We start from the raw sequence: 23,450 nt of genomic DNA on the forward strand, positions 1-23,450 counted from the left end.
GAGAGAGAGGAGAGAGAGGAGGGAGAGGGGAGAGAGAGAGAGGAGAGAGGGAGAGACGAGAGACAGAAAGAGGGAAAGAGAGAGGGAGAGAGGAGAAAGGAGGGAGAGAGAAGAGAGAGAAAGGAGGGAGGGAGAGAGGAGAGAGAGCTCAGTGTAAGAGAAGGGAAAGACGCGTGGCTCTCTGTTCCTAAGAGGGTGGAGAGGTGACCTTAGGCAGCGGTATCGCTGTGGTCTCCTCCCTGCTCAGCCTGGAGGGGAGTGCAGGGCCACTAGCAACCTAGCTGGTTGACTGAGGAAACGCAAAGTTCCTAGCGGGGAGGGGGGGGGGGGGCACAGCCTTGCCTCCTCTCTCTCGCTGTGCAGGTTCGGGTCTCTGAGGCCACATGTAACATCACTCTGAGAGCCGCAGGCTAAAGCGCACTCCTCACCGGCCATTTTGTTCCCAAGGCATGTGTGTGAGCACCCGAAACTTTGCCAGGCCGCACTCGTGGGGGTCACTGTGGTTTCTGATGATTGATTGCCCTTAGGCCGTCGTGGGTGACAGCAAGCATGTTTACCCGCTGGACCATCTGCCCGGCCCAGACATCACCGAACCACCCTCCCCTGCACGGACCTCACCAGGTGACAGGGGGCTTGGAGGGGGGACTTTTTGTGGTGTTTGTTTGTTTGTTGTTTTTGTAGCGCTGGGATACAGCCCATGCCCTTACCTGTTTCAATAAAGAAAACAAAATCAGTTGGAAATTTGCATATGGGGAGGCATCGTGGACATTTCTGGTTTATCACTCGTCTCCTCCCTCATCTGTACCTCTATCCTCGTGCCAATTTATCATTGTCTTGACTTCACAAGAAACTGGGAAGTCTGAGTTCTTCAACAGTGAATTTTGGCTGCTCTGGACCTTTTGCATTTCTGTATAGATTGTAGGATCGCCTTGTCAGTGTCTGCGATTTTGACTGAACGAGTGGGTCAGTCTGGGGAGAATGGCCATCCCAAGAATGGCCACTATTTCAGTCCTCAACCCTTGCATGTCTTTCTATTCACTAAGTCTTCCTTAATTTTTGTTTGTTTGTTTGTCTCTGTTTTTTTTTTTCCAACAGGGTCTCTCTGTGCACCTCTGGCTGTCCTAGAACTCACTCTATAGGACCAGGCTGGCTTCGAACTCGGGGATCTGGTTGCCTCTGCCTCCCAAGTGCTGGATTAAAGGTGTGTGCCACCACCACCTGGTTAGTTTTTTAAAGGTTTAGATTTATTGTTTTTATGTGTGGGAGGGTAGGTATATGTAGGTGCAGTGGCAAGAGGCAACCAGAAGAGGGCGCCAGATCCTTTGGAACTGGAGTTATAAGCAATTGTGAGATTTCTGGCATTGGGTACTAAGAGCTGAGCTCCAGGCCTCTGCAAGACTCTTTTTTTTTTTTTTTCTTTATTAATTACACTTTACTCACTTTGTACTCCCCCTCTGCAAGACTCTTAACCTCTGACTATTCAGCTCCTTTAGTTTCTTATTCATTTACTTATCTATTATTTTATATATCTGGTTGTTTATTATTTTCATGTGTATAGGTGTTTTGCCTACATGCATGTCTGTGTCTGGTGCCCAGGGAGGCCAGAAGAGGGCATGAAATTCCCTGGAACTGGAATTAGAGACAATTGTGAGCTACAATGTAGGGGCTGGGGAGCAAACCTCGGTCCTCCGGAAGAAGCAGCCAGTGCTCTTAACAGCTGAGCCATCCCTCCAAGCCACACCCCCAGACTTCTCTTATGTTACTGGTTTTGAGCAGAAAAATGGCTTTGTTTGTTGTTTATGATTCAAGACAGAGTCCTGCCTTGGTTTCCTGCATGCTGGGCTCATGGCACATGGTACAATGCCTCGCTTTGATTTACACTTTAAATCAAAGGATTGCTCAGAAATGGGGAAAGGCGATTGGAGAGCAAGGGGTGCTGGGTGAACAGGCCACCAGCAGCGGAGACAGGGGAAGGCCCCTGTCAGGGAAGCACAAGGTGACCGTGCAGGACTGGTGACTGACATGCGCGGAAGAATAGACATCTCCCAGGCTCGTGTCTGGGGTCCTAGGATGCCACCACACGAGACAAGACAGTGCCGGGGAGGTAAAGTGATCAGATGAGTTTGTGGTGACTTGGGGACACCTACATGGGGAGGTAAGGTCCGTGGATACTCAGCTGCAGGTCTGGGATGGGGTTTAAGAATCATCAAAGAGGAAATAAATATGCCAAGAATGAGGGCTAGTGAAGCAGGAGCAGGAGGGACAGTAAGGGAGCCCGAGGGACAGACAGAACACCAGCGAGGACAGAAAGTCAACACGGAGACCCTGTGAGGAGCCCAAGGAGGATGCCCAGGAAGGAAGTGCGAGACAGAAGCGCAAGGCCCGTGATCAACAGTCATGAGCAGGGACCCAAATGGATTGGCTTGGATTCGGCGGCAGGGGCCACTGGTGAGCAGAGCAGGGACTCTGCTGTGGGCGGCAGAGGCCACACTGCTGGGGGCTGAGGAGGAGGCAGGGGGGTCTGGGGAGCACAGAAGGAGTCAGGAATCAAAGGCATGAGAGCATTACTTCGTGGGTTCCAGTGTGCATGCAAGTCACGTGTCCTGAGTGTCCCTGTAACCCCTCCCCTCGGCATGCCACCTCACTGGGAGGATGGAGAACAGAGCAGGCCATGGGATGCCAGGCGCACGAGCGCTCGTGCGCACGCGCACACACACACACACACACACACACACACACGAACACGCACACTCACACTCACTCGCTCAGAGTAAATAAATGTAATTCAAGCCGGGCAGTGGCAGTACACACCTTCAATGCCAGCACTCGGGATGCAGAGGCAGACTGGAGTATGAGGCCAGCCTGGTCTACAGAGCGAGTCCAGGACAGCCAGGGCTACACAGAGAGACGCTACCTCAAAAAAAAAAATGTAATTAATAAATCAAATTAAATGCTTAGAGCTATATCGGAAATCTTTTATAACCGTACTTCTGTCTCTCAGACAAGTATGGCCACTTGGCTTTAGTTTATTTTCCCTTTTCAGCATTTATTTGTTTATTTATTTATGTAGGTTTTTCAAGCCAGGGCTTCTCTGTGTATCCCTGGCTGTCCTGGAACTTGCTCTACAAACCAGGCTGATCTCAAACTCAGAGATCCGCCCACCTCTGCCTCCCAAGTGCTGGGATTAAAGGTGTGTGCCACCATGCCTGGCAGGATTATTTATTTGTGTGTGTCTAAAGGACAACTTGCAGAAATTCTCTTTGCCCAGTGCATCCTGAGGGGGGAGTCACGCTCAACTTTATGCTCAGCGGCCAAGCCTTTACTTAGCCGGGTATGGTGGCACACGCTTTTCATCCCAGCATCCAGGAGGCAGCAGCAGGTGGGTCTCTGTGAGTTTGAGGCCAGCCTGGTCTACATCGTGAGAGCCTGTCTCAGAAACAAAAACAAAACCTTTGCCCTGTTTTCCCAGCCCCAATTTAATTTTTTTTTTTTTTTTTACATCTACCTATTTACTTGTGTGTGCACGTGTCGCTTGACACACTCGGAGGTCAGGGGGCAACCTGTAGGAGTCAGGTCTCTCCTTTCACCTCGTGGGTCTCAGGATCACCCTCAGCTCATCAGGGCTGGCGGCAGGCGCCTTTACCCACCGGACCATCTCCACGGCGCTTCTCTTTAGTTTTACGTCCGTGCGGTGTGGCCGTGTGCTGCTGTGTTGTTTACACAGAGGAAGTTCGGGATTTGGGGTTCGGGGTGATTAATAGGATTTGTCAACTTGGCACAAGCTAGAATCACCAGAGACGGGCCTCTGAAGGTGCCTGTACGTGATTCTCTGCGTGGGGTTAAAGGAGATGGCCAGGGCCAGCCGAAATGTGGGTGCTCCCATTTCATGGGCTGGGGAGGAAAGCAAGCCAAATCCAAGCGTTCACTTCTCTCCCTTTCCTGGCTGTGGATACAACGTGGCTGCCTCATCCGCCTGTTGATCTCACTTCCTGACCACACTGGGCTGTACTTCCTAGGAGCCGCTACAAGCCCTTTCTCCTCTAAGTTGTAAAGTATCTTGTCTCCACAGTGAAACAAGTCACTGATACAGTTATTAAATTGAGGAGAGGCTGCACACGACCTCCCCCACCCCCCAGCAGAACAGCCACCAGGAGGTCACACCCTGGAAACACTGACTCCAGTGCAAATCCACCGGGCCACGCCTGCTCCAGTGTTCCAGGAAGAACATCAATCCTTGCGTTCCTCTGGCCTGGTTTCAATCTTTTACACCTCTCAGGTCATTAAGGCTCAGAAATGACGGAGCCTAGAAGACCCATTATCATCCCCTCAGACCAGGAAACTGAGGCCTGGAGACCAGCAGTGATCGGCCAGAAGGCCACAGTAAGCTGGCGGAAGGTACTAGAACTCTGATCTGGAAGGACTCTTTTGCTTCCCCCCCCCCCCCCCGAGTGTAAGGCAGCGTGTGGAGGAAGGAAGGGTCACGCAAGGCTGGGACGGTGGACTTTAGTCACCAGGAAAAGGACTGGTGATAAGCTCAAGTCACTAAACGTGGATGGTAGCTGGAAAATTACAGTCCAATGAGGCACACAGAGCCATCGCTGGCCCAACTCAGGGGCCCCTGGACTGGGCGCAGTTTTGGAGGCCATGGCTCTCTCTCTTCGTCCTCCAGGACATACTCAGAAGCAAGGAGCTGCCTTGTAGGCAGGCCTGGAGTTGAGCCTGGGCTCTCACCGAGCTGTATGCGGGATAGTGGGAGAGTCCATTACTCTTTCCAACCCTTGCTTTTCTTATCTTCAGACCTGACTGATTAACTCTGCTTCTAGGGACGCAAAGAAGCCATCTGTGCATCTGGTAGCAAAGGTTACTTCATTTATTTATTTTCATGTGTATGGACCTGTGCTTGTATGAGTTCAGGTACCCCGAGCTCTCGGAGTGCCCTCCGAGACCAGAAAAGGGCATCAGATGCCCTAGAGCTGGGGTTACAGATAGTTGCTGCCATGATGGTGCTGGGAGTGTCCTTAACCACTGAGCCGTCTCTCCAGCTCTAGCAATGACATTTAAAAGGCCGGGTCCCTAAGCCAGCTCCAGGCGTTCCGGCCTTCCTCAGTGTCCTGCACTGACAGAGAAACACCACACCAGCAATTTAGGGTGCCGGTGACCACAGGCCCTCCTCAGGGCAGCCCAGGGAGGTGGGCTCTGTCATCTGAGAGCCATCGGTGGAGGAAGTGTGAGAGAGCCCTTTCTTTTTCAGCAAAAGCGAGACACGGGTAAATGTTCTGCGTAGGATTCCAACAACAGCTCCGTGCATGAGGCAAAGAGCAGAGCCTCGGTTATGGCTCTGGGGCCCTGCTTCTTTCAGGAGCGGCTCCCACGTCCACAAACATCACCACCGTCCATCTCTTGCAGGATAACAACCTAAAAATAGAGTCGCTGGGCTAAAATTATAAACGTGTAACCCTTTGCCAACCCTTCTAAGTGCTGCCCAAGCGACTGCTAAAGGACCCCGTGGACACCGCTAGGCAGGGCACCAGCTAACGGCTTAATGACCTGCCTCCATCTTCCCTTTCACCAGCAAGTCTGTCTCCATCCCTCACCCATTGTGCCACGTCCCCTTCAGACATCAGCTGCTAAGAAAGGCCCAGCTGTGGAGAGCCGCCAGAGCAGCCTGCTTGACCTGTGCTCGACCGGCAGTGTCTGGGGCTTCTGACCCCCTCCCCTCTGCTCATTTGTCTTCCGACCTCCAGAAGTTGGATGTGCGGATCCAGGTGACAGGAGGCACACAGTAGGTGTCACTACAGGTACACACTCACTGGACCCCTGGGTTCCAGGCACTGAGAACCCGTAGACGTGAGGCCAGCCTCTTCCATGGAGACTACGGACCGACGGGGTACAGAATGCGGAGTAGGATCTGGTAGCTCCAGTTAGTGACCTCCGAAAGACCTGCTGCTGGACCTCAGTGGCCCAGGGAGGTGGCCACCGCATGGACATCCGTGTACCTTACGTGTGTCTGGTGCCTATGGTGAACCTTCTTCACCTGGGTGCTGGGACTCAGTCCTGGGTCCTTTGCAACAACAATCGAGCCAACTCTCCAGCCCCAACAGTAGGCATTCCAGGAGCTCTGTGAGTTCAAGGCCAGCCTGGTTCTTGTGAGTTCCAGGACAGTCAGGGCTACACAGTGAGACCCTGTCTTTTGCATGTGCATGCGTGCCTGTGTGTGTGTGTGTGTGTGTGTGTGTGTGTGTGTGTGTGTGTGTAATGTTTGTTCGACAGTATGTTAGTAACATAGCTGAGGTCAAAGAACAACATTCAGGTGTTGATTCTCCTTCCATCGTGTCTCAGGGATGGAACTCATCAGACAAGGGACTTACACTGGCTGAGTCACCTCACTGACCCCTGTCATTTCTCTCTTTTTCTAAGACTGCGTTTTCTTCTATCAGGGTACAAGAATTATTATCCTTGGTTTTCCAGGGAGCAAACAGAGTCGTTGCCAACCCGTTGCCAACACCACCAAGACAGAAAGGAAAAGCACCTTACACAAACAGGGAAGACCAGACAAAGGAAGGCCCGGGGAGGGAAAGCGATTGCTCTGAAGTTACCCAGTGGATTAAAAGCAGACCCTGGGCCTCCCCCTGCCCACTCCCCGCGCTCACTCCCAGCTTTCATCTCGCAGGGTTCTTGGCCACCCCCGCGCCGGGTCCCTGAGCCTCGATTTCCTTCGGCGCAATGGGCGTGCAGGCGGCGCCTGGCTCCGCGGCAGGGGCGGGGCCGTGAGTCAGCCGCGCAGTCCCGGGGTCGCCCAGCCGGTCGGACCGGCCTCAGCGGCGCGCGGGGTGCCGGGCTGGGCGGCCTGCGGGGTGCAGGGAAGGGAGGCCGTCGGGCGCCTGCTGCCTGCTCCGGCGGGAAGAGGAGCTCAGGCCGCCGGTGAGCAGGATGAGAGCGAGGCCCCGCTGACGCCGGCGGGGGCCACTGGCTGGGAGCGCCATGTGTCTGCGCCTCGGTGAGCTGGGGCGCACGGGGGGGCCTACCCTGGGGGGGGACCCAACCTGGAGCCAGGCCGTCCGCCCAGCCCAGCCCTGCCTCACGTACTGACCTGATGCGGGTCACTTTCCTCTCGGCCTCAGTTTCCCCAGAAGTGAGATGGAGGCGGGGTAACAGGCGGCTGGGTTTTTATTTGACTCAGGCAAGTTCTCTACCACTGAGTTCCACACCAGCCCCAAAATTCCGAGACAGCGAAGTTACAAGGGACTAGCCTGGAACTCAGTGCCTAGCTCACTCTAACTTTGAACCCTGGAGCCTCCTGCCTCAACCTCCCACGTAGCTGGGGGCCCCAGGTTTGTGCCAATGAGGCCCAGGTCTGAGTAAATCTGCTTTTGGTGTCTCCACTGCACCCTGGGCCTCCTGGCCCCATTTTCCGCTCTAGTGGGCAAAACTAGGCTGTGGGATCCGAGATGGGATTCAGGTCCAGGGTCTCCGGTCCCATCCATTACCTCCTCTCCCCCGGCCAGGCTGGAGGGAGAGGCCAGACACCAGGCTCACGGACGGGGAGACAGGTGTGCCCCATTCCCTGGGCAAAGCCTGCTGCTTGGGGTCTGAGGTGCCCACTCTCCAGCACACATGTCTTCTGAGCCGTGCCCATTTCTTCGCAGAAGGAGGACAGTCGCACCCGCCTCTTGACCAGGGTGAGGCTGGTAATAAACGCCTAGCACCCTGCCAGCCACGTTGCCCAATGCTCCCAGCACGGGAACTGAGAAACAAAGCCTGCCTTGAACTCTCGGACCAGTGCGGAGGCACAACCCTAGCTTCCTGTTTGCCTAAAGCCTGGGTCCAGCGATGCTGCTGGTTTTGAGCCCAGGCAAGGCTCAGTAGTGTCAGGGTTGCTACTGGTGGATGGGTGGGGGGATGAGATGAGGGGGGTGAGGTTGGGACCCCGCAGGTCCCTGGAACAAGGCTGCCATTCCTCTTCCTGTTTGGCCAGCTGTTCATCTTCACAAGGCCATTCCAGTTCCTCGGGCCTTGCCAGCCCCAGAGCCTGCGATCTCTAGGGGAGAGCTCAGAGACCACTTAGGCCGACCCCTCCTGGGTTAAGGCATGAAGAATCCAGGGCCCAGAGGGGAGGGGTGGCTGGTACCAGGTCTACAGTGAGTCTGTGGCTGTCTAGACAGGCTCCTCCTTGCTCCCCCAAATTAGCTCTGTGTGTCTTATTGAGTTTAATTAGGGTTGCTTACAGGAGTATAAGGGGGCATTTTACTGAAAGATGGGCAATTTACCAGTGGCTACCCCAATGAAGAAAATTATAATATAATGATATGATATGATATAACATTATACTATATTATATTATATTTATTATATTATATAGGCAGAGCCTCGCTCTGTTACTAAGCTGACCCTGAATTCACAGCAATCCTCTGGCCTCAGTCTCCTGAATACAGGGATCATGAGCCACGTTCGTTGACCCCCTGCAATTGCCCAGAGAACCTCTGGCATAATGGTCCTTTCTCCCTTTCTTGTTTTCAGCTGCAGAGCTCACATAGAGGGAACAGGGTCGAACCTCTGGCCCAAGTGGGGAAGGTTTGGCAAGGGTCTCGAAGGCAGAGCCCACTGGGAGCAGCAAACGGAGAAGGGCTCAGCTTAGCTGAGAGAGCCAGCCACATCTTCCAGTCTGTCAGAGCAGGATAAATGGAAGGGACGCGAGGGTCCAGGTGCAGGGTTAAGAGCCACGGGGGATGTTGTTGTAGGAAGCAGCTCAGAAGAGGAGGAGGAAGAAGAGGAGGAAGAGGAGGGCTTCCTGCTATGGAGATGTAATAGGACTTGGCCACTTGGCCACTCAGAAAGTGTGTTTGTTGCCAGCCTCCCTCCTGGTCCCAGCCCCAGTCAACACCCCTTCACTAAGAGTCCCCGAGACCTTCCAATCCACCCACAGTTCTTGCCCACACTAAGAAACAAGGTCCCTTTTCCTCTCTGGGCACGGCCCTCAACCTCTCCATTGAGCAGCTGAATGTTAACTACTGTGTGTGCCGTTCCCCATGTGCCAGACTGACCACCCTGTGGGGCCTAGCTCCTGCCCAATACACTGTGGGCTCCTTGAGGCCTGGACAGAACCTTTGAGCTTCTAGGTACCCTAGCGACTGGCCTGGAATGGACATACGGGACAGTTTTATATACAGAACAGATGAGTGAATGAATGAATGAATGAATGGCTCCGTGGGAGGCTTTTCCAACCTCGAAATTCAAGGACTAAAAGCCAACTGTGGAGCATTTAAGAGTGAAGAAACAGGGGCGGTCCAGAAGGCCCACTGCCCAGCAGGAGCGCCTCACCCCAACCCCCGACGTGTGTCCCCACAGGCGGCCTGAATGTGGGTGAGTTCCGGAAGGTGCTGATGAAGACAGGTCTGGTGCTGGTCGTGCTGGGTCACGTGAGCTTCATCACAGCGGCTGTGCTCCACGGCACCATGCTTCGCTTCGTGGCTGCCACCAGCGACGCCGTGGTCCTCCAGTACTGCGCAGTGGACATCCTCTCCGTCACCTCTGCCATTGTGGTATGGCCAGCAAGAGGGAGGGCCCCGAGCACCAACCCTGGGAACCAGGCACCGACAGTGCAGGCACTCAAACCCTCTCTACCTCAATGGTGTCCTCTGTAGAGTAGGGGCGGCGAAGGCATCCACAGAAGGTGCCTAACTGGGGGCCTGGCACGAGGCTAGCGTGGACCACTGGGGCAGGTAATCTCGGTGTGGTGGTTCAGAGGGAATGAACATCGCTTGGCTAGGGAGGAGCCGGGAGGGCTGCACAGAGACACAGACCTCCGAGCCGGGTGGCCATGGGTGAGCAGGAGTTCCCAGTGCCCTGTAATTAATAACTCAGGTGTGGGGCAGTCTGGGGCCTGCTGGCAGGAGAGCATGCCAGGGTGGCATTCCACGCTCGGACTGTGGCAGGTGCCACGGTGCGGAGCCGGGAGTGGCTGGCATCTGACCTGGAGACACCGGGTAAGGCAGTTAGGCAGGAGTTTATCGTTAGAGTGGATCGACATGCTGAGAGGCAGCCATGTGCGACCTGACCTGGACAGCCGCCTGTTCGATGAATGACTGAAGGAAAGAGGCTGGTGGGCTTAGGTTGAGGAGGCTTTTCTCCGCCCGTCGGCTAAGGCAGCTGCAGACTTGGGGGTAATCTGCTCAACTTTGGGGGACCTGCTGTTTCTTTCCTGGCTGAGGGACCTTGCTCTCTGAGCTGGTCTCTGCCTACAGAATGAAGCTCAGACAGCCCGCTGGCCTCCAGGCAGCGGTGAACCTGTGGAAATGCCAGCAGCAGGAAGAGGGTGCTGCTGTGTTCCCATCAGTATCTGTTTTGCTCAGCAGCCATTTGAGGAAGGCACAGAAGGTGGCCAGCCCTGGGGTCAGGAGGCTCTGGGCTAGACCGCTGGGCCTTTGCTTTCCTCTCCCCCCTCCCCTTCCCCTGTAAATCCTCCCCACTCCCAGCTGCCCAGGAATGGAAGATTCGCCCCACTGCTCTCGTCTCTGGGGGTCAAGTGGCATTAGGATGCAGGGACGAGAAGGATGCTCTCAGAGAGGAAGCTCTGTGGGTCACCCATACCCAGAGCAATGAGGGAAGACAGAGAGGGCCACGACTAGGTCGGCAAAAGCCTGGTATAACTCGATGCTTCCAGGGGAGCATCTTTGTCATCTGTGGTATTCAGATTTGAACCCGGGCTTCACGAGTGCTAGGCAAGCATGCTATTCCCGAGCTCCGCCCTCAGCCCTCTCTTCAGAGATTCTGTTCATGACCTGTCCTGTCCATCTAAGATGGGGCCTCACTACATAGTCCTGGCTGAACGGGGACTTTTTTTTTTATGTAGACCAGGCTGGCTGCTGCGACCCACCTGCCTCATTGCCGGGATTCTAGGCGTCTGCCACCAATACCTGGTTTCTGGTTTGTTTGTTTTTTAGTCCCTTATTAGCAGAATTCGTCTCCCCTAAAGTCGTTTTCCATCCCTGGGAGCGATGTCGTGTGTGTCCTGTGGCCCAGCATATAGGATGTATGTTTGTGCCAGCAAACTTGGGATACTCGAGGCCCTGTCGGGAGGCACTCAGCTTTAGGCGGTGGGGAGGACCCGGGAAGGCCGTGGGCAGTGGGTGATGGAGGGTGACGTCCCTTCGGAGGCCATGAGTGGGAGCGGGGATTGCAGGGCTGGGGAGGACTGGGAGGTCTTTTTCCAAGTGTGGGTCTGGCCCCACGAGCTGTCCCCCAGCTCCAGCATCAGAGCTGATCCAAGCTTCCCCACAGGTCATCCTCACTGGAATTGCAGCCGTCGTCTTGTCTCGCTACCTCCCCAGCACCCCTTTGGTATGTGGCTCTTCCTCACGTAGGACTGCGGGCGGGGTCAGCAGCCCCCCCTGGGGGGGGCAAGCATGATACCCGCTGATCCGTGCTCTTCCTGCCCAGCGCTGGACCGTGTTTAGCTTGAGCGTGGCCTGTGGCCTGCTTTCTCTGACCTGTGCTGTTGGACTCCTGGCCTCCATCGCGGTGACTTTCGCCACCCAGGGCAGGGCGCTGCTGGCAGCCTGTACTTTTGAGAGCCCTGAGCTCCCGACGCTCGCACCTGACTGTCCTTTTGACCCCACTCGGATTTATGTGAGTGTTTGAGCCTCCGGGAGCGGGCTGGGGAGGACCCTTGGAATCTAGCTGTGCCCCTCTCCCTAAGTGGATGCCTGCGCCCCTGTACCCTGCAGAGCTCCAGCCTGTGCCTCTGGGCCATCTCTCTCATGTTCTGTGTGGCGGAGAGCGTGTCTGCCGTGCGCTGCGCCCAGCTCGTGCACCGGCTGCTGGAACTGAGGCCCTGGTGGGGGGAAAGCTGCCACCACACGGTAGGTTCCCTCTGCAGTCCTGGGGGGCCCCGGCTGGGGGCCCTTGATTAGTCAGTCTCACCCCTCTCTGAACAGAGCCTCAGATAACGGGGGCAAAAGTTTGCTCCAGCCACCAAAGGGCTCCAAAGTCCAGAGAGGCCCGACCAGTCCACAGCTGACATCTGGCTCTCCCGGGTCTTTGGGGACACTGGGGGGGGGGGTCTTGGCCTGTCTCAAATGGGTGATAGTGATATCCTGCCCCAGGAGGCCCTAGTCTCTCCTTCCTCCAGTTTGAGGTGTCCTGGGCTAGAGACCCCAACCCAGCCCTGATGAAACAAACTGTTTCCTCTGTCTGCAGATACAAGCAAGCCCAGAGCCCCTGGATGGCCACGACCTCCTGAGCTGCGCCAGCTCCGTGCAGCTGACCCTCTGACACCTCAGCAGCACCATGGCTACTGAGGCACGTGACCAAGCCTGGACATGTGATGAAGCTTGCACTGACCTGCGCCCAGGACTCCTAGAGCAGGCCCAAGAAAGCTCAGTGGACCCCTGGGCACACTGGCCGCCAAGCAGTCTGCACTGAAACAAGACTTTATTCTGAAGTTATTAAAAAGAACAGAGATGCTCCGTGTGGCTGCATGCAGAGGGAGGTGGGGCTTGGCCAGGGGCCTGCACTTCCTTCCCACACCGAATGCTGTGGGGGGCTCTGCCATCAGTCTGTGAGTCTGTGTGTGTGCTGCGAGAGCGTGTGCGTGCGTGTGAAGGGGGTGAAATACAATATACAGAGGGGTCAGATCCGTGATTATCCAAGTGCAAAGAGGCAGGCTGGGTTTGGGTTTGGGGACCTCCAGATGGAATCCTGGGAGTTTTTTTTTTTCTTCTTCTTCTTCTTTTTTTTTACCACGGCCTCCAGCCAGCAAGGGCAGGGGCAGGGAAGTAGATCAAGGAACTTCTTCCAAGCCCCACAGCCTTGGAATCCTCATGTCTCCCCACCAAACAGAAAAGATTCTTCACCTTGGTACGACTCCTCCCCCCTCCCTCCAGGCTGAGGACCACCCAAGGGGGACCCACCCCCCACCCCCGCCCTGTGAAAGAGCCTCGGGTCTGTGGGTTCGTGGAAGGTGGTCCAGCTGTCTAAGTAAAGAGTACATAACCCGGACAGACCAAACCACAGGGTCATCTTGGTCCCGCTAAGGGAGACTCGGCCTCTAGGGCCGTGGGTGCTAACTGCTGCCTCGCTTAGCCCCTTTCTTGCAGGGTTCGCTTCTCCAGAGCCCCCCCCCCCCCACAGTGCAGACCCCGGGAAGGGATCCCCAGTGTGGCCCCCAGCCTGGATAGACACGAGGGAGGGAGAGGAAGCTGAGGGCCGGGGGAGGCGGGGAGGCGGGCTGGCTCCTCTGGGCTCAGAACTGGGAGGCGCTGCTGGGGTCACACTGCAGCAGGCGCACGATCGATGGATCGCTCTTGGCCCCGCGGATGAACTCCTCCAGTGACAGCTTGCCTGCAGAGCGAGGGGAGGGCCGTGAGGAGGGAGGGCGCAGCCGCGAAGCCAGGCAGGTGGTGCGGGAGAGGGAGAGAGGGGGAGGCCGCCCACCCCCCGGCCGCTCACCGTCGTTGTTCGTGTCCATTTGGCGGAAGATTTTCTCAGTCCTCTTTTCCGGGGTCGACTCGTCCTCAGGCATCTTCATCACGGACGAAACCATCTTATAAATGGCCTGTGGGGTGTCGGGGGAGGACATCAGGGAGTGAGAACAGCTGACGTAAACCCCCCCCCCCATCCAGATCTCTGTCTCCATAAACATCCCAGGGTCCTGCTCCATGACGGGGTGGGGGTGGGGGGAGTCTGGAAGGGCTTTTTAAAAGAGGTCACTGAAGAGTGCCCTGGGCCCGGGGCCCTAGAGGAGCAGGTGAGACGAGCTGATGGAGCTGATGAACCAAGGCACTGGGACCTGAAAAGCTCCAGGTGGATGCCAAGACCCTGGGGTGCACGGAGTCAAGGCAGATGTTGGAGGACAAGAGAGCCTAGATAGCAAAAGTGCCTACAACGCCAAACGTGGGCGCTCGCGCCTGGGCTGAGTTAGCACTCCCGCTCAGTGACCTCCAGGGGGCGCTGAGCCGAGGGAGCGGGCACTGGGCTGCACTGCGGCGTGTGGCCGACAGGGGGCGCGGAGCAGCGCGGCGGCAGCTGGGACCAAGAAGGGGCGGGAACATTATGCAAACGAATGTAAATGAGCACCTGCCACCCGGCCAGGGACAGCCTGAGCTCTGCCAGGCTGAGGGCGGCAGCTGCCTCGTGTAGGAGCCCCCGAGGCAACACGAAGGAGAGTTTCTGAGCTAAATGCACAGAGCTGTTCAGCCTGTGGGATGGGCTATGTTTCTGCTGCTCCCTGGAGCTCAGAGACCGGACTGGTCACCTCGGACGTGCAGTTCTTTTTTTTTTTTCCCCACAGTGACACCTCCAAGGAGCCTCCTTTCTTTCCCCTGAGCCATATAATAACCCTTTCCTCCACGCCCTTCCTGTCCAGCTTCGTCTCTGCACTGCTCTTTTCTGGCCTCTTTTCCTGCAGATCTGTCCCCCACACACCGCCTCTCCACGCTCTTTCCAAACACAAACCTCCTCGACCACGCCCCTAAGCCGGCAGTGTTCCGGGCACCCACAGTCCTCCCTCCCGGCCCACCGCGCACCGGTTCCTTAAGGATGCCGCCTCCCCCTCCTCCCTGGGATTCCGTCTGCGATGCTTTCCTAGCGAGGTCACCTGTGAACCCGCCTGGGTCAGGGCGCACTGGCTGCAGGGCTTCCTAGGCTTTTCCTCCGAGGACGCCGCTCAGGAAGTGATCGCCTCCCCGGAGGATGGTACCTAGTTCTCACCACTCAGATTCCCCAGTCCCAGCTCAGTGCCTACTCACGTGCCAGGGAACCCCCTCTTTAAAGGCCGTTGTCACCTCCCACCGCTCTCTGTACCAAGTCCAAACCATTTGCTTTTGGCATTCAAGGTACTTCACAGGGTGTCCAACGCTGGCCTCACCGTCACCAGGCCTCACTGGAGGGGTAGTTCTGTCACAAGGAACATCCCTGGGCCTTTCAGATTCCCCCAGCATTTACACCCTCTGCCTGGATTATGAGCTACCCTTTATCTTGCAAGCACTATGCGCCAGGCCCCACGAGCAGTTTTGTTTGTTCTGTTTTTCGAGACAGGGTTTCCTTGTGTAGCCCTGTCCTGTCCTGGAACTCTGTAGACCAAGCTGGCCTTGAACTCAGAGATCTCCTGCTTCTGCCTTCCAAGGTGTGTGCCATAGTGGCGACATGCATGCAGGATTTCTAAACTGCACATCAGCCCAAAGAAGCACGGATCAAAACTTCCCTTTCTGAATAAGAAACCAAGGTTTGAGGAGGAAATTGACGGACAACACTGGATCACCGTCTGTCTGCTCCCTTTTAGCTGCTAATACGGTAATTCTCACCCTTCCTAATCCTGCGACCCTTAAATACAGTTCCTCATGTTGTGGTGAGCCCGCCCCAACCATACAATCATTATTTTTTTGCTACTTCATAACTGTAATTTTGCTACCGCTACGAATTGTAATATAAGTATCTTATATACAGGATATCTGACATGCAACCCCTGTGAAAAGATCGTTCAACACCCCCAAAGGGGTCGCGACCCACAGGTTGAGAGATGTTGTGCTAAGATGCATGCTTGGGCAATCTGGAGTGATAAACAGCAGGGTGTCGGAAGTGACATCCTGGTCCATTCTGCCCTTGCTGCGTCTGCTCGGATAAGAACTTAGCCTCTGAGAGCCTCAGTTTCCCTCTGCAAAATGGAGTACTGTGTCTGTCTCATTGGAATTGTCTACAACGATGAAACAAGACAGAAAAATACAACAATGGCTGGCGAGAGTAGGTAGGTGGTCACCGAGCAGCAGCTCAGAGTGTCGTGTCATTCTTCATCCGCTGTGCCCTTGAGTTTTTCAGTCCCCTGGACTCCCAGATACTGCTTTTATATGGCGCCACTGACCACATCAGTGTGGCCTGTGCCTTCCTCTTCCCTATCAGAGCAGGAGCCCTGTGAAGCACTCTGCCTCCTTCCTCCCACTGTGCCATCACCCAGTGTAGGACTGGGATGGGAGAAGGACTGGACAGTGACTTAGAGAGTGGCCATTCTCCCTGTGACAATCCTTCTAATTAATTGTCTGCTCGCCCAGAGTTTCACTGGAGCCTACTTGTCATTAATCAGGCCCTGAGGTTCACAGAGCACTGTCTGCTCCAGCCGTCTGGAGCCTCTGGGCTGTTGTAGAAGTCGGGGTCTGGAGAACAGAAGCCAGAAAAAAAAAAAAAAAAGGTCCAGGGATGCCTAAGGGATGGGCAGGGTGGCGGCTTCAGACAGGCTGAGATTCACCAGTGTGAGAGGTTGCTGGTATCCCTCAGGTCCCCAAATGATCCTCCACCACCACTTTGACCTTTCCAGCAGGACCCCCAGAATCCCCCATCACCCTGCCTCCCAAGAGGGGTGCATGGTCCAGAGACTTCTGGGACAAACACTGAGGCAACAGGCAATTGGCAGAGGGAACACATCACTTCCCAAGACAGCTGTCCCAATTGAGATCCACATCCCCAGCAAGAGGGGGAAGCTAGTGGCTGGATGGACCGGAGCGGTTAGCAGCCCAGGAAACAGAGGGGCTGGGAGGGAAGGAGGCTGAGGTGCAGGAAGGGGCCTTGCACAAAGTCTCAATCTTGGAGACGCCTACAAGGCCATTTCAGCCTGTGCAGGAGATGAATGGTGAAAAGAATGACTGACAGCCACTGAAAGGAAAAGGATCGGCCCAGGACCCCCAAGGCCAAGTTCTCGGCACAGAGGAGATTAATTTTCCCCAGGGGGACAGAGGACAGGAAAAAGAGACAGGAGACAGAGGAGGAGGCAGAAGGTGATGTGAACAAGGGAAGGAGGAGGGGTATTTTGTCCCAGAGGACAAAGAACTGCCTCTGCATGGAGAGGAAAACAGTGGTTTATAAAGGTAAAAGGAGAAACCCATGTTAAGGTGAGGTATTTAATTTTAGTTGGGCATGTTAATTAGGTGAGCCAAAGGGAGCTTTTGATTTCTGGACTTTAATACTTTGAGAGCCGGACCTTAGTACCCAGCCTCAGGAGGAGGAATTGGCCAACTGAGGGAATAGAGCTTAGTGGCCAGTTTTAGGAATGCAATCTAAGAGTTTAGCAAGGCAGAGGGAATGGGAGACAAGGGCAAGGCCTGCCGGAGCCATGTTTACGATGCTTGAGCTAGCTAGAGTCCCTTCAGCCTAACATTCACTGAGTACCAAGTACTGGGTACCAAGCCCTCACTGAATCCCTTGGTGTCTGTGAGAGCTTTGGAACAGTGGGAAAAGCCCACAGGTATATGGCTGTCTGCTGTGGCTCAACAGGTAAAGATGCTTGCAGACAAACCTTAGTTCAAGTCCCGAGATCTGCATGATGGAATGCTACCCCTACACATAAATAAATATGGTTAAAAAAAATGTTGAGAGGCCAGCCAGGACTACATAGAGAGAGACCCTGTCTAAAAACAAGCGTTTAAACCGGGCAAGGCGCAGGGTGGCTAAGATAGAACCACAGCACTGACCGCCTTCAAAGCGCTAAGGGGGATGGGCTGCTGTGGAAGGTTTCTGAAATAATGTGTTTCCTACTTGAGTTTGTACTAAGAAAAGACATTCATGACAAGTCTCGAAACCTCCTCATGCAATCAGCATTGCTGTCAGCGCTCCAGTTTTCTAGATGAGCAGCCGAAGAGCTAAAGCCAGTCCAGAATTGGAAGCCTCGTCTCCTGTCTAGAAGCTGGGAGCCGTCACCAAAGGCAGCTTGGAGTCGTGGCCAGCCTGGGCTCAGTCCCACGTCTCCATGTCACTCCACCTGTCACTCTCGGGAGCCGCTGCGAGTGCTCAGACCCCTGTGCTCAGCTCAGGGGTCTGATGTAGTGCGGGGCGCAGGTGGCCCACTCGCAAGCCTGGGAGGTGTGTGTCAAGCAAGCGCCTTCCTCTTTCAAAGCATGTTTCCTCCTCAGTAAACAAGGATTGACAAGACAGTCCTTGTGAGCTGTGGATGAGGCCAGGTGGTAGAACACTGCAAGCAGATGACTGAGTGAGTGAACAAACGAATAAACAAATGAATGGGTGGACGGATGGATGGGTGGCCACAGCTGGGCATGCAGACACATGCCTGTCACCCTATGGCTCAGGGGCTAAAGCCGGAGGATCCTGAGTTCAAAGCCAGTCTGAGCTACGCAGAGAGACCTGTCTCCAACCAGAGCAAACCAAACATAACTTGCCTGTGTCAGAGATGTCAAGACGGGAAAGACAAAGCAAGGGGAGGAACCATTCCAAATTAAAGCAGAATAGCAAAGCCAGGAGCAGCGGTGCTCTCTCATCCCAGCGCTCAGCATGAAGAGACAGGCAGATCTCTGTGAGCTGGAGATCACCCTGGTCTATAAAGTGAGTTTCAGGCTAGCCAGGGCTACACAGTGAGACCCTGCCTCTAAATAAATATAACTAACGAAATAGGACACCAAAATTCAACGTAGCATCCCAAACCAGCACGAGCACGCGCGCGTGCGCGCGTGCACACACACAAGAGCTATAGGGACCACTGTGACAGTGGCGTAGCATCTGTACATAGGGACAGCATTGTTTCTATGTTGAACGTCTTGACTTGGATAATCACACGCTTGGGTATGTAAGAGACCGTCCTATCATTCTTAGGAAATGTCTCCTCTACCTGAGGGGTATAAAGAGCCGATGCTGAGAACAACCAGAAAGCCTGGCTCGGGCACAGAGATAAAGCAGCGCCAGGAAATGCTAGCTGCGAGGCTGGCTTCGAACCCCTGACCCTCCCTCCTGCCCCTAACTCCACGGCAGTTTTAGGTTTCAGCTTTTGGGGGGTGTGGGGGGTTCGGAGCCCGCGGCTGAGCAGCCGGCGGCGGTGGGGGCTTGCTCACCTGCACGATTTCTAGCATCTCCTCCCGGCTGATGTAGCCGTTGCCGTCCAGGTCGTACATGCTGAAGGCCCACATCAGCTTCTGCTCCAGGCGGCCGCGAGAGGTCACGCTCAGGGCGATGATGAACTCCCGGAAGTCGATGGTGCCGTCGCTGTTGGTGTCGAAGGTGCGGAAGACGTGCTCGGCGAACTTGGAGGCGTCGCCGTAGGGGAAGAAGTTGGCGTAGATCTTCTTGAACTCGTCCACGTTGAGGATGCCGGTGGGGCAGTCCTTGAGGAAGCCCTTGTACCATTCCTGCAGCTCCAGCTCGGAGAACTCCGTGTTCTCCCGCAGGTCCTGCAGCATCTCCGGCCGCAGCTTGCTGTTCTGCTTGCCCATGGCTGAGTCCCACCTGCGGGTCCCCCCGAGGAGGTGGAGAGACAGAGAGCAAGGGTGACATCCCTTTGGTCGCTTGACACGGCTCCAGGAGGCCCCTCAGACACAGGGCGCCCCAAAGCCTCGTCGGCCCCGAGAAGAGAGAGGCGAGACCCCGGTCACACAGCCTGCGCCCCGCTCTGTGACACGCAGGCAGAAGAAGGAAGGGGCCAGCTCAGCGACACCCCTCCGGCTGCTGGCGTTAAGCCTATTCGCCGTGCACATTTTCACCCTCCCGAGAGGAAAGCTGAGGATTAGCTCCATTTCCCCCAGGAGAAGGGGGGCTCAGAAAAGTGAGATGATCGGCCTCAGGCCACATGGACACCCCAGGGTGGATGGAGCTGAGCAACCCCGGGGGTTCCTGGAAGGGCGTGGAGAGACTCTGAGCCTGCTGCCCTCTCATGGCTCCCCAGCCCCACAGTGCACCTGCATTCGGATGCTGTCCGTTTCTCAACCTGCAGATGTGCTCGGCAAGAGGTGCTACCCTGGGCTCGGAGCCACAGCACCTGGGCTCGGGGCCCAGCCCTCCCTCTGATCGGCCGTGCGCCTTGGGCAAGTCCCTCAAACTCCCTGTCCCAACTGCAGAGTGGGTTTCATAACAGTATTTACTTCAGAGGGGTTTTGTGGGGATTAAATCAGTTACCACCAAGCCTGGCAAGGCGCACGCCTGTGATCCCAGGCAGAGGCAGAGGCAGAGGCAGGCAGATCTCTGTGAGTTCGAGGCCAGCCTGGTCTACAGAGTGAGTCCAGGACAGCCAAGGCTACCCTGAGAGACCCTGTCTTGAAAAACAAAAACAAAAATCACTGAATACCTGTGAGCACTTAGAACCATGCCTGAGCTGGCAAGCGCTGCATCCATGTGAAAGGGGCAAGAAATGATTTACATGTACTCAGATGCCACAAAGATCAGGCACACAGGCAAGTGCGTGGCCCCCAGCACGCAGAGCGGCCCCCGGATCGCCAAATGCGCCTGCTGGGTTCTCTGCCACTCAGGTACCAGCCCTTGCCGCACACGGGTGGCCTTGCCGCCGCGCACAGCAATCCCACCGCCCCACAACTCACACGCGCCGACACATGGCACCACGCACAACTCCCATCCCCTGCGCATCAAGACACAGCAGCCCACGACCCCACAAGTCTCACACATGCCACCACACGCCGACTCCCGTGCCGACACCTCTCACATGGCCAGCCGCACGTGGGACCTTCAGGCACCCTTGTCATTTGCCTTTCCATACCAGAGGTGCTGCCAGGTCCCGGGAGAGGGAGCTGCAGCCCTCCCCAGACCTGCTGGGGATTCTTTTTTTCTTGGGGAGCCCTCCCCAGCCCGCCCGAACCCCTTCCTCACTCACCCTTTACCTGGTTTCCAAAGGCCCCCTCGGGGCAGGGATTGGAGTGTGAGGGAACAGACGAGCAACAGAGGGGAGAGAGCCAGGCAGTCCTGAGAACAGGTGTAGGGGCGTGTGCAAGCAGCTCCTGAGGCTGGAGAGGCCGCTGAGACAGGGTGAAGGGGGTTCCCTACGCGTGGAGGCCCGTGAGGCTCTCGAACATGTGTGTGGTTGCGTGTTGAATACATGGGCTCACACAGGATGTGGGTCCCGGGTTCTGCACCGCATCCAGCGCCCTGTGCGTTTCGGTGCGTGTCTGCGTGTGAATTCTATATGCGTGGTGAGCCGGTGTGCATCTGTCACAAAGAGAGGGACGGACCCGGGGATGCGAGGGGACCCGTGTCCGTCCTCAGCAGTGTGCCATGCCCGTCCCTGTAAGTTGTTGCCCCCCCCCCCGCCTTTCTAGACCAGCCCCTACTGCCCCAGGCTGAGGAGCCACGGAACAAGTGTGTGGAAAGGGACTGGGGAAATGCGCAGGGCTGAGCAGGGGAGCGTGTCCCCTCCTCAAGGTCCAAGGAACTGGGTCAGCGGGGCGGGGGCAGAGCGATGCGCCGGGCAGGAGCGCTGCCCCGGGTGCCCCTGCCTCCCGGACACCCTTGGCATCGCCTCTGCCAGCCTGAGGAAGGGTCTGTTTTCTCCGCAAAGACCCCCACGCCCCAGTGCCCAAAGCAGGAGGGACCTCAGCTCGATCCGAGAAGCCCGCCCTGGCATCCCCTCCTGCCCTCCCCAGGCTCCAGCCCCGGGCCCCCGCCTCCGTCCTTTCAGCACTGGGGCGGGCGCGAGGTCCCTCCTGGAGGGGGCGCCCGGGACGGTGCACGCGCGGCTCCCAGGAGCCGGCCACTCGGCGGTCAGGACCCTGGAGAGCGCCACGCGCCGTCCCCGGGGGCAGCCCGGGGCTGGCAGCGCCGCGGGTGGGAGGGATCCCACGCGAGGCTCGGGGAGGAGGCTCCCTGGACGTGGGGTCCTTGGCTCCGGGGCTGCCCTCCCTCGGTCCCCGACCCCGGCCGGAGCGGCCCCCACTCACCCCAGCGACGCCGAGACACCGACTGCGCAGAGGAGGCGGCGCTGCTGCGGCGCGCGGCGGCAGAGGCGGCCGGAGGGGCGGGCGGGACTGCGAGGGAGACGCCCCGCAGCGTTGGCCCGGAGCCCCTCCCCTAGGGGGGTCCCCCCGCCGGCAGCTAGGCCCCGCCCCCGCCCCCGCCCCCGCCCGGGAGGGGGAACGGGACGCCCTCGCTGCCCCGCCCCCCACCCACCGCCTCTCTCTCTCTCTCTCTCTCTCTCTCTCTCTCTCTGGAGCACCCCGCCGCCGCGGGAGAACGATCGGGACCCCCCAGCTCTCCAAGCCGACCCGGGGAGGACCGGGAAGGAGGCGGCTCAGCGCCCAGAGCCCGGAACGAGCCGCCCCTACCTGGGCGCGGGGCCGCCCGTCGCCCCGAGGGCGGAATCCGATAGGCACCCTTGCTGCCCCCGCACCTCGACTCCCGAGCTAGCTGAGCTGGAGGCTCTCTGGGGAGGTGGGAGCGCCCATTCCTCAGCCCCAGGGTCTCTCAGGGGCCAGACACGCCCCCTGCCTACCTCCGCCTCGGAGGGCCCGCCCCCCTCTGCCTACTACTCCGGATTTCACCCCCACCCCATCTAAGAATTAATGCCACCTCCCACCATCCCTGTACCTCGCTCTTCCTAGCACTCCTCCAGGCAGGGCGTTCTCTCTTCCCCCAGCCTCTGCGAGTGAAGGCCTGTGACCTGCCAGTGTAGAGACTCGTCTCCCCCTTGGAGGCTGGCGGGGGGGGGGGGGGGGGGAGGAGTGTTCTGAAGTGGGTAGGCCTCTCATCTACACTCAGGACAGCAACTGTCTAGAGGCGACAACGATGGGGGTCCTAGCTCCTCCTGCCTGTATGGGGGCGGCACGCACCCTCCTCCGGCCCTGGTGACAGTCCCTGCGTCCTGAGCTTAAATTCTTTTCTCTAGGATGTGGACCTCATTGTGTTCTTCACTGCAGATGAGGAAACTGAGACCCAGAAGGGTTAAAGGCTTTTTTCCAATTCAGGAGCGCTCATTCATCCATCTCGAAAATATTTTTCATGCTTTGCTTCTGCACTCGGCACTGTTTCAGGCAGGGGCCTGCGCTCATGCAGAAGAAACAATGGTGTAACACGCGTAGTTCCGTGGCGTGTTAGAAAAGCGGTTTGGGGAAAGGTTAGAGCAGTGGCAGAACAATGGGCGCTTCAGACAGCATTCCAGGGGAGAGCAGGAGCCTTTGCTGCTTTGAATAGAGTGAGAGGGTCTGCCTTCCCGGCAGCCACCCGCAGGAGGGAGCCTTCTGTCAAGGAAAGACAGACAGAAGGAGCCAGGTTTCCGGACCTCCTCAGAAGATGGAGTTGACGGCATTTGCCACTCTCCCTGCGTTTGACAGCTCTTCCTGGTGGGTTCAGATCATCCTGTGGTTCCAGCACTCGGGGAGGCAGAGGCAGGCCGATCGCTGTGAGTTCGAGGCCAGCCCCTGGTCTACAGAGCGAGTCCAGGACAGCCAAGGCTACACAAGAAATCCTGTCTTGAAAAAAAAAGAAAAAAAAAAAAAAAGAAAGAAAGAAAGAAAAGAAAAAGAGAGAGAACAGTCACCCTGGTTGCCCAAGAGATAAACCAAACCACCCCTGCAGGTGTCTAGAGCAGGCCTCTCAGATCAGTCTAGCCTTCACCTCTTGTGCTTGGAGGAAAAGTGGGGGAGGGGGCCACATCGACAGAGCCAGAGAGTCAGACCCGGATGGGGTAGGGACAGCTGGGCTCCCAGGAACACCGGCTCCACTCTGTGCCTTGGCTCCGGTGTTGG

At 56.8% G+C, this 23,450-nt stretch overlaps 2 protein-coding genes across 3 annotated transcripts; one reads left to right on the forward strand and one right to left on the reverse strand.

The window, feature by feature from the left end:
* Window positions 1-6,820: 6,820 nt before the first annotated feature.
* Window positions 6,821-12,464, forward strand: Tmem54 (transmembrane protein 54). The gene is made up of 6 exons (XM_055611453.1): window positions 6,821-6,997; window positions 9,346-9,539; window positions 11,278-11,337; window positions 11,437-11,625; window positions 11,724-11,858; window positions 12,196-12,464. Exons 1-6 carry the CDS (start codon window positions 6,982-6,984, stop codon window positions 12,268-12,270), a joined length of 669 nt encoding a protein of 222 aa, XP_055467428.1. The 5' UTR covers window positions 6,821-6,981; the 3' UTR covers window positions 12,271-12,464.
* A 522-nt stretch (window positions 12,465-12,986) lies between these two features.
* On the reverse strand, window positions 12,987-22,340 carry Hpca (hippocalcin). 2 transcript variants are annotated; one of them, XM_055611455.1, is made up of 4 exons: window positions 22,294-22,340; window positions 18,822-19,212; window positions 13,447-13,552; window positions 12,987-13,338 (listed from the first exon to the last, which is right to left on the reverse strand). In XM_055611455.1, exons 2-4 carry the CDS (start codon window positions 19,197-19,199, stop codon window positions 13,241-13,243), a joined length of 582 nt encoding a protein of 193 aa, XP_055467430.1. In that variant the 5' UTR covers window positions 19,200-19,212; window positions 22,294-22,340; the 3' UTR covers window positions 12,987-13,240. The 2 variants fall into 2 exon arrangements, with proteins under 2 accessions (XP_055467430.1, XP_055467429.1); XM_055611454.1 differs by lacking the exon at window positions 22,294-22,340 and adding an exon at window positions 21,648-21,730.
* Between the last annotated feature and the right edge of the window lie 1,110 nt (window positions 22,341-23,450).

Source organism: Psammomys obesus, unplaced genomic scaffold, assembly GCF_907164565.1.
Source record: "Psammomys obesus unplaced genomic scaffold, mPsaObe1.curated_primary_1811, whole genome shotgun sequence".
Taxonomy (NCBI): domain Eukaryota; kingdom Metazoa; phylum Chordata; class Mammalia; order Rodentia; family Muridae; genus Psammomys; species Psammomys obesus.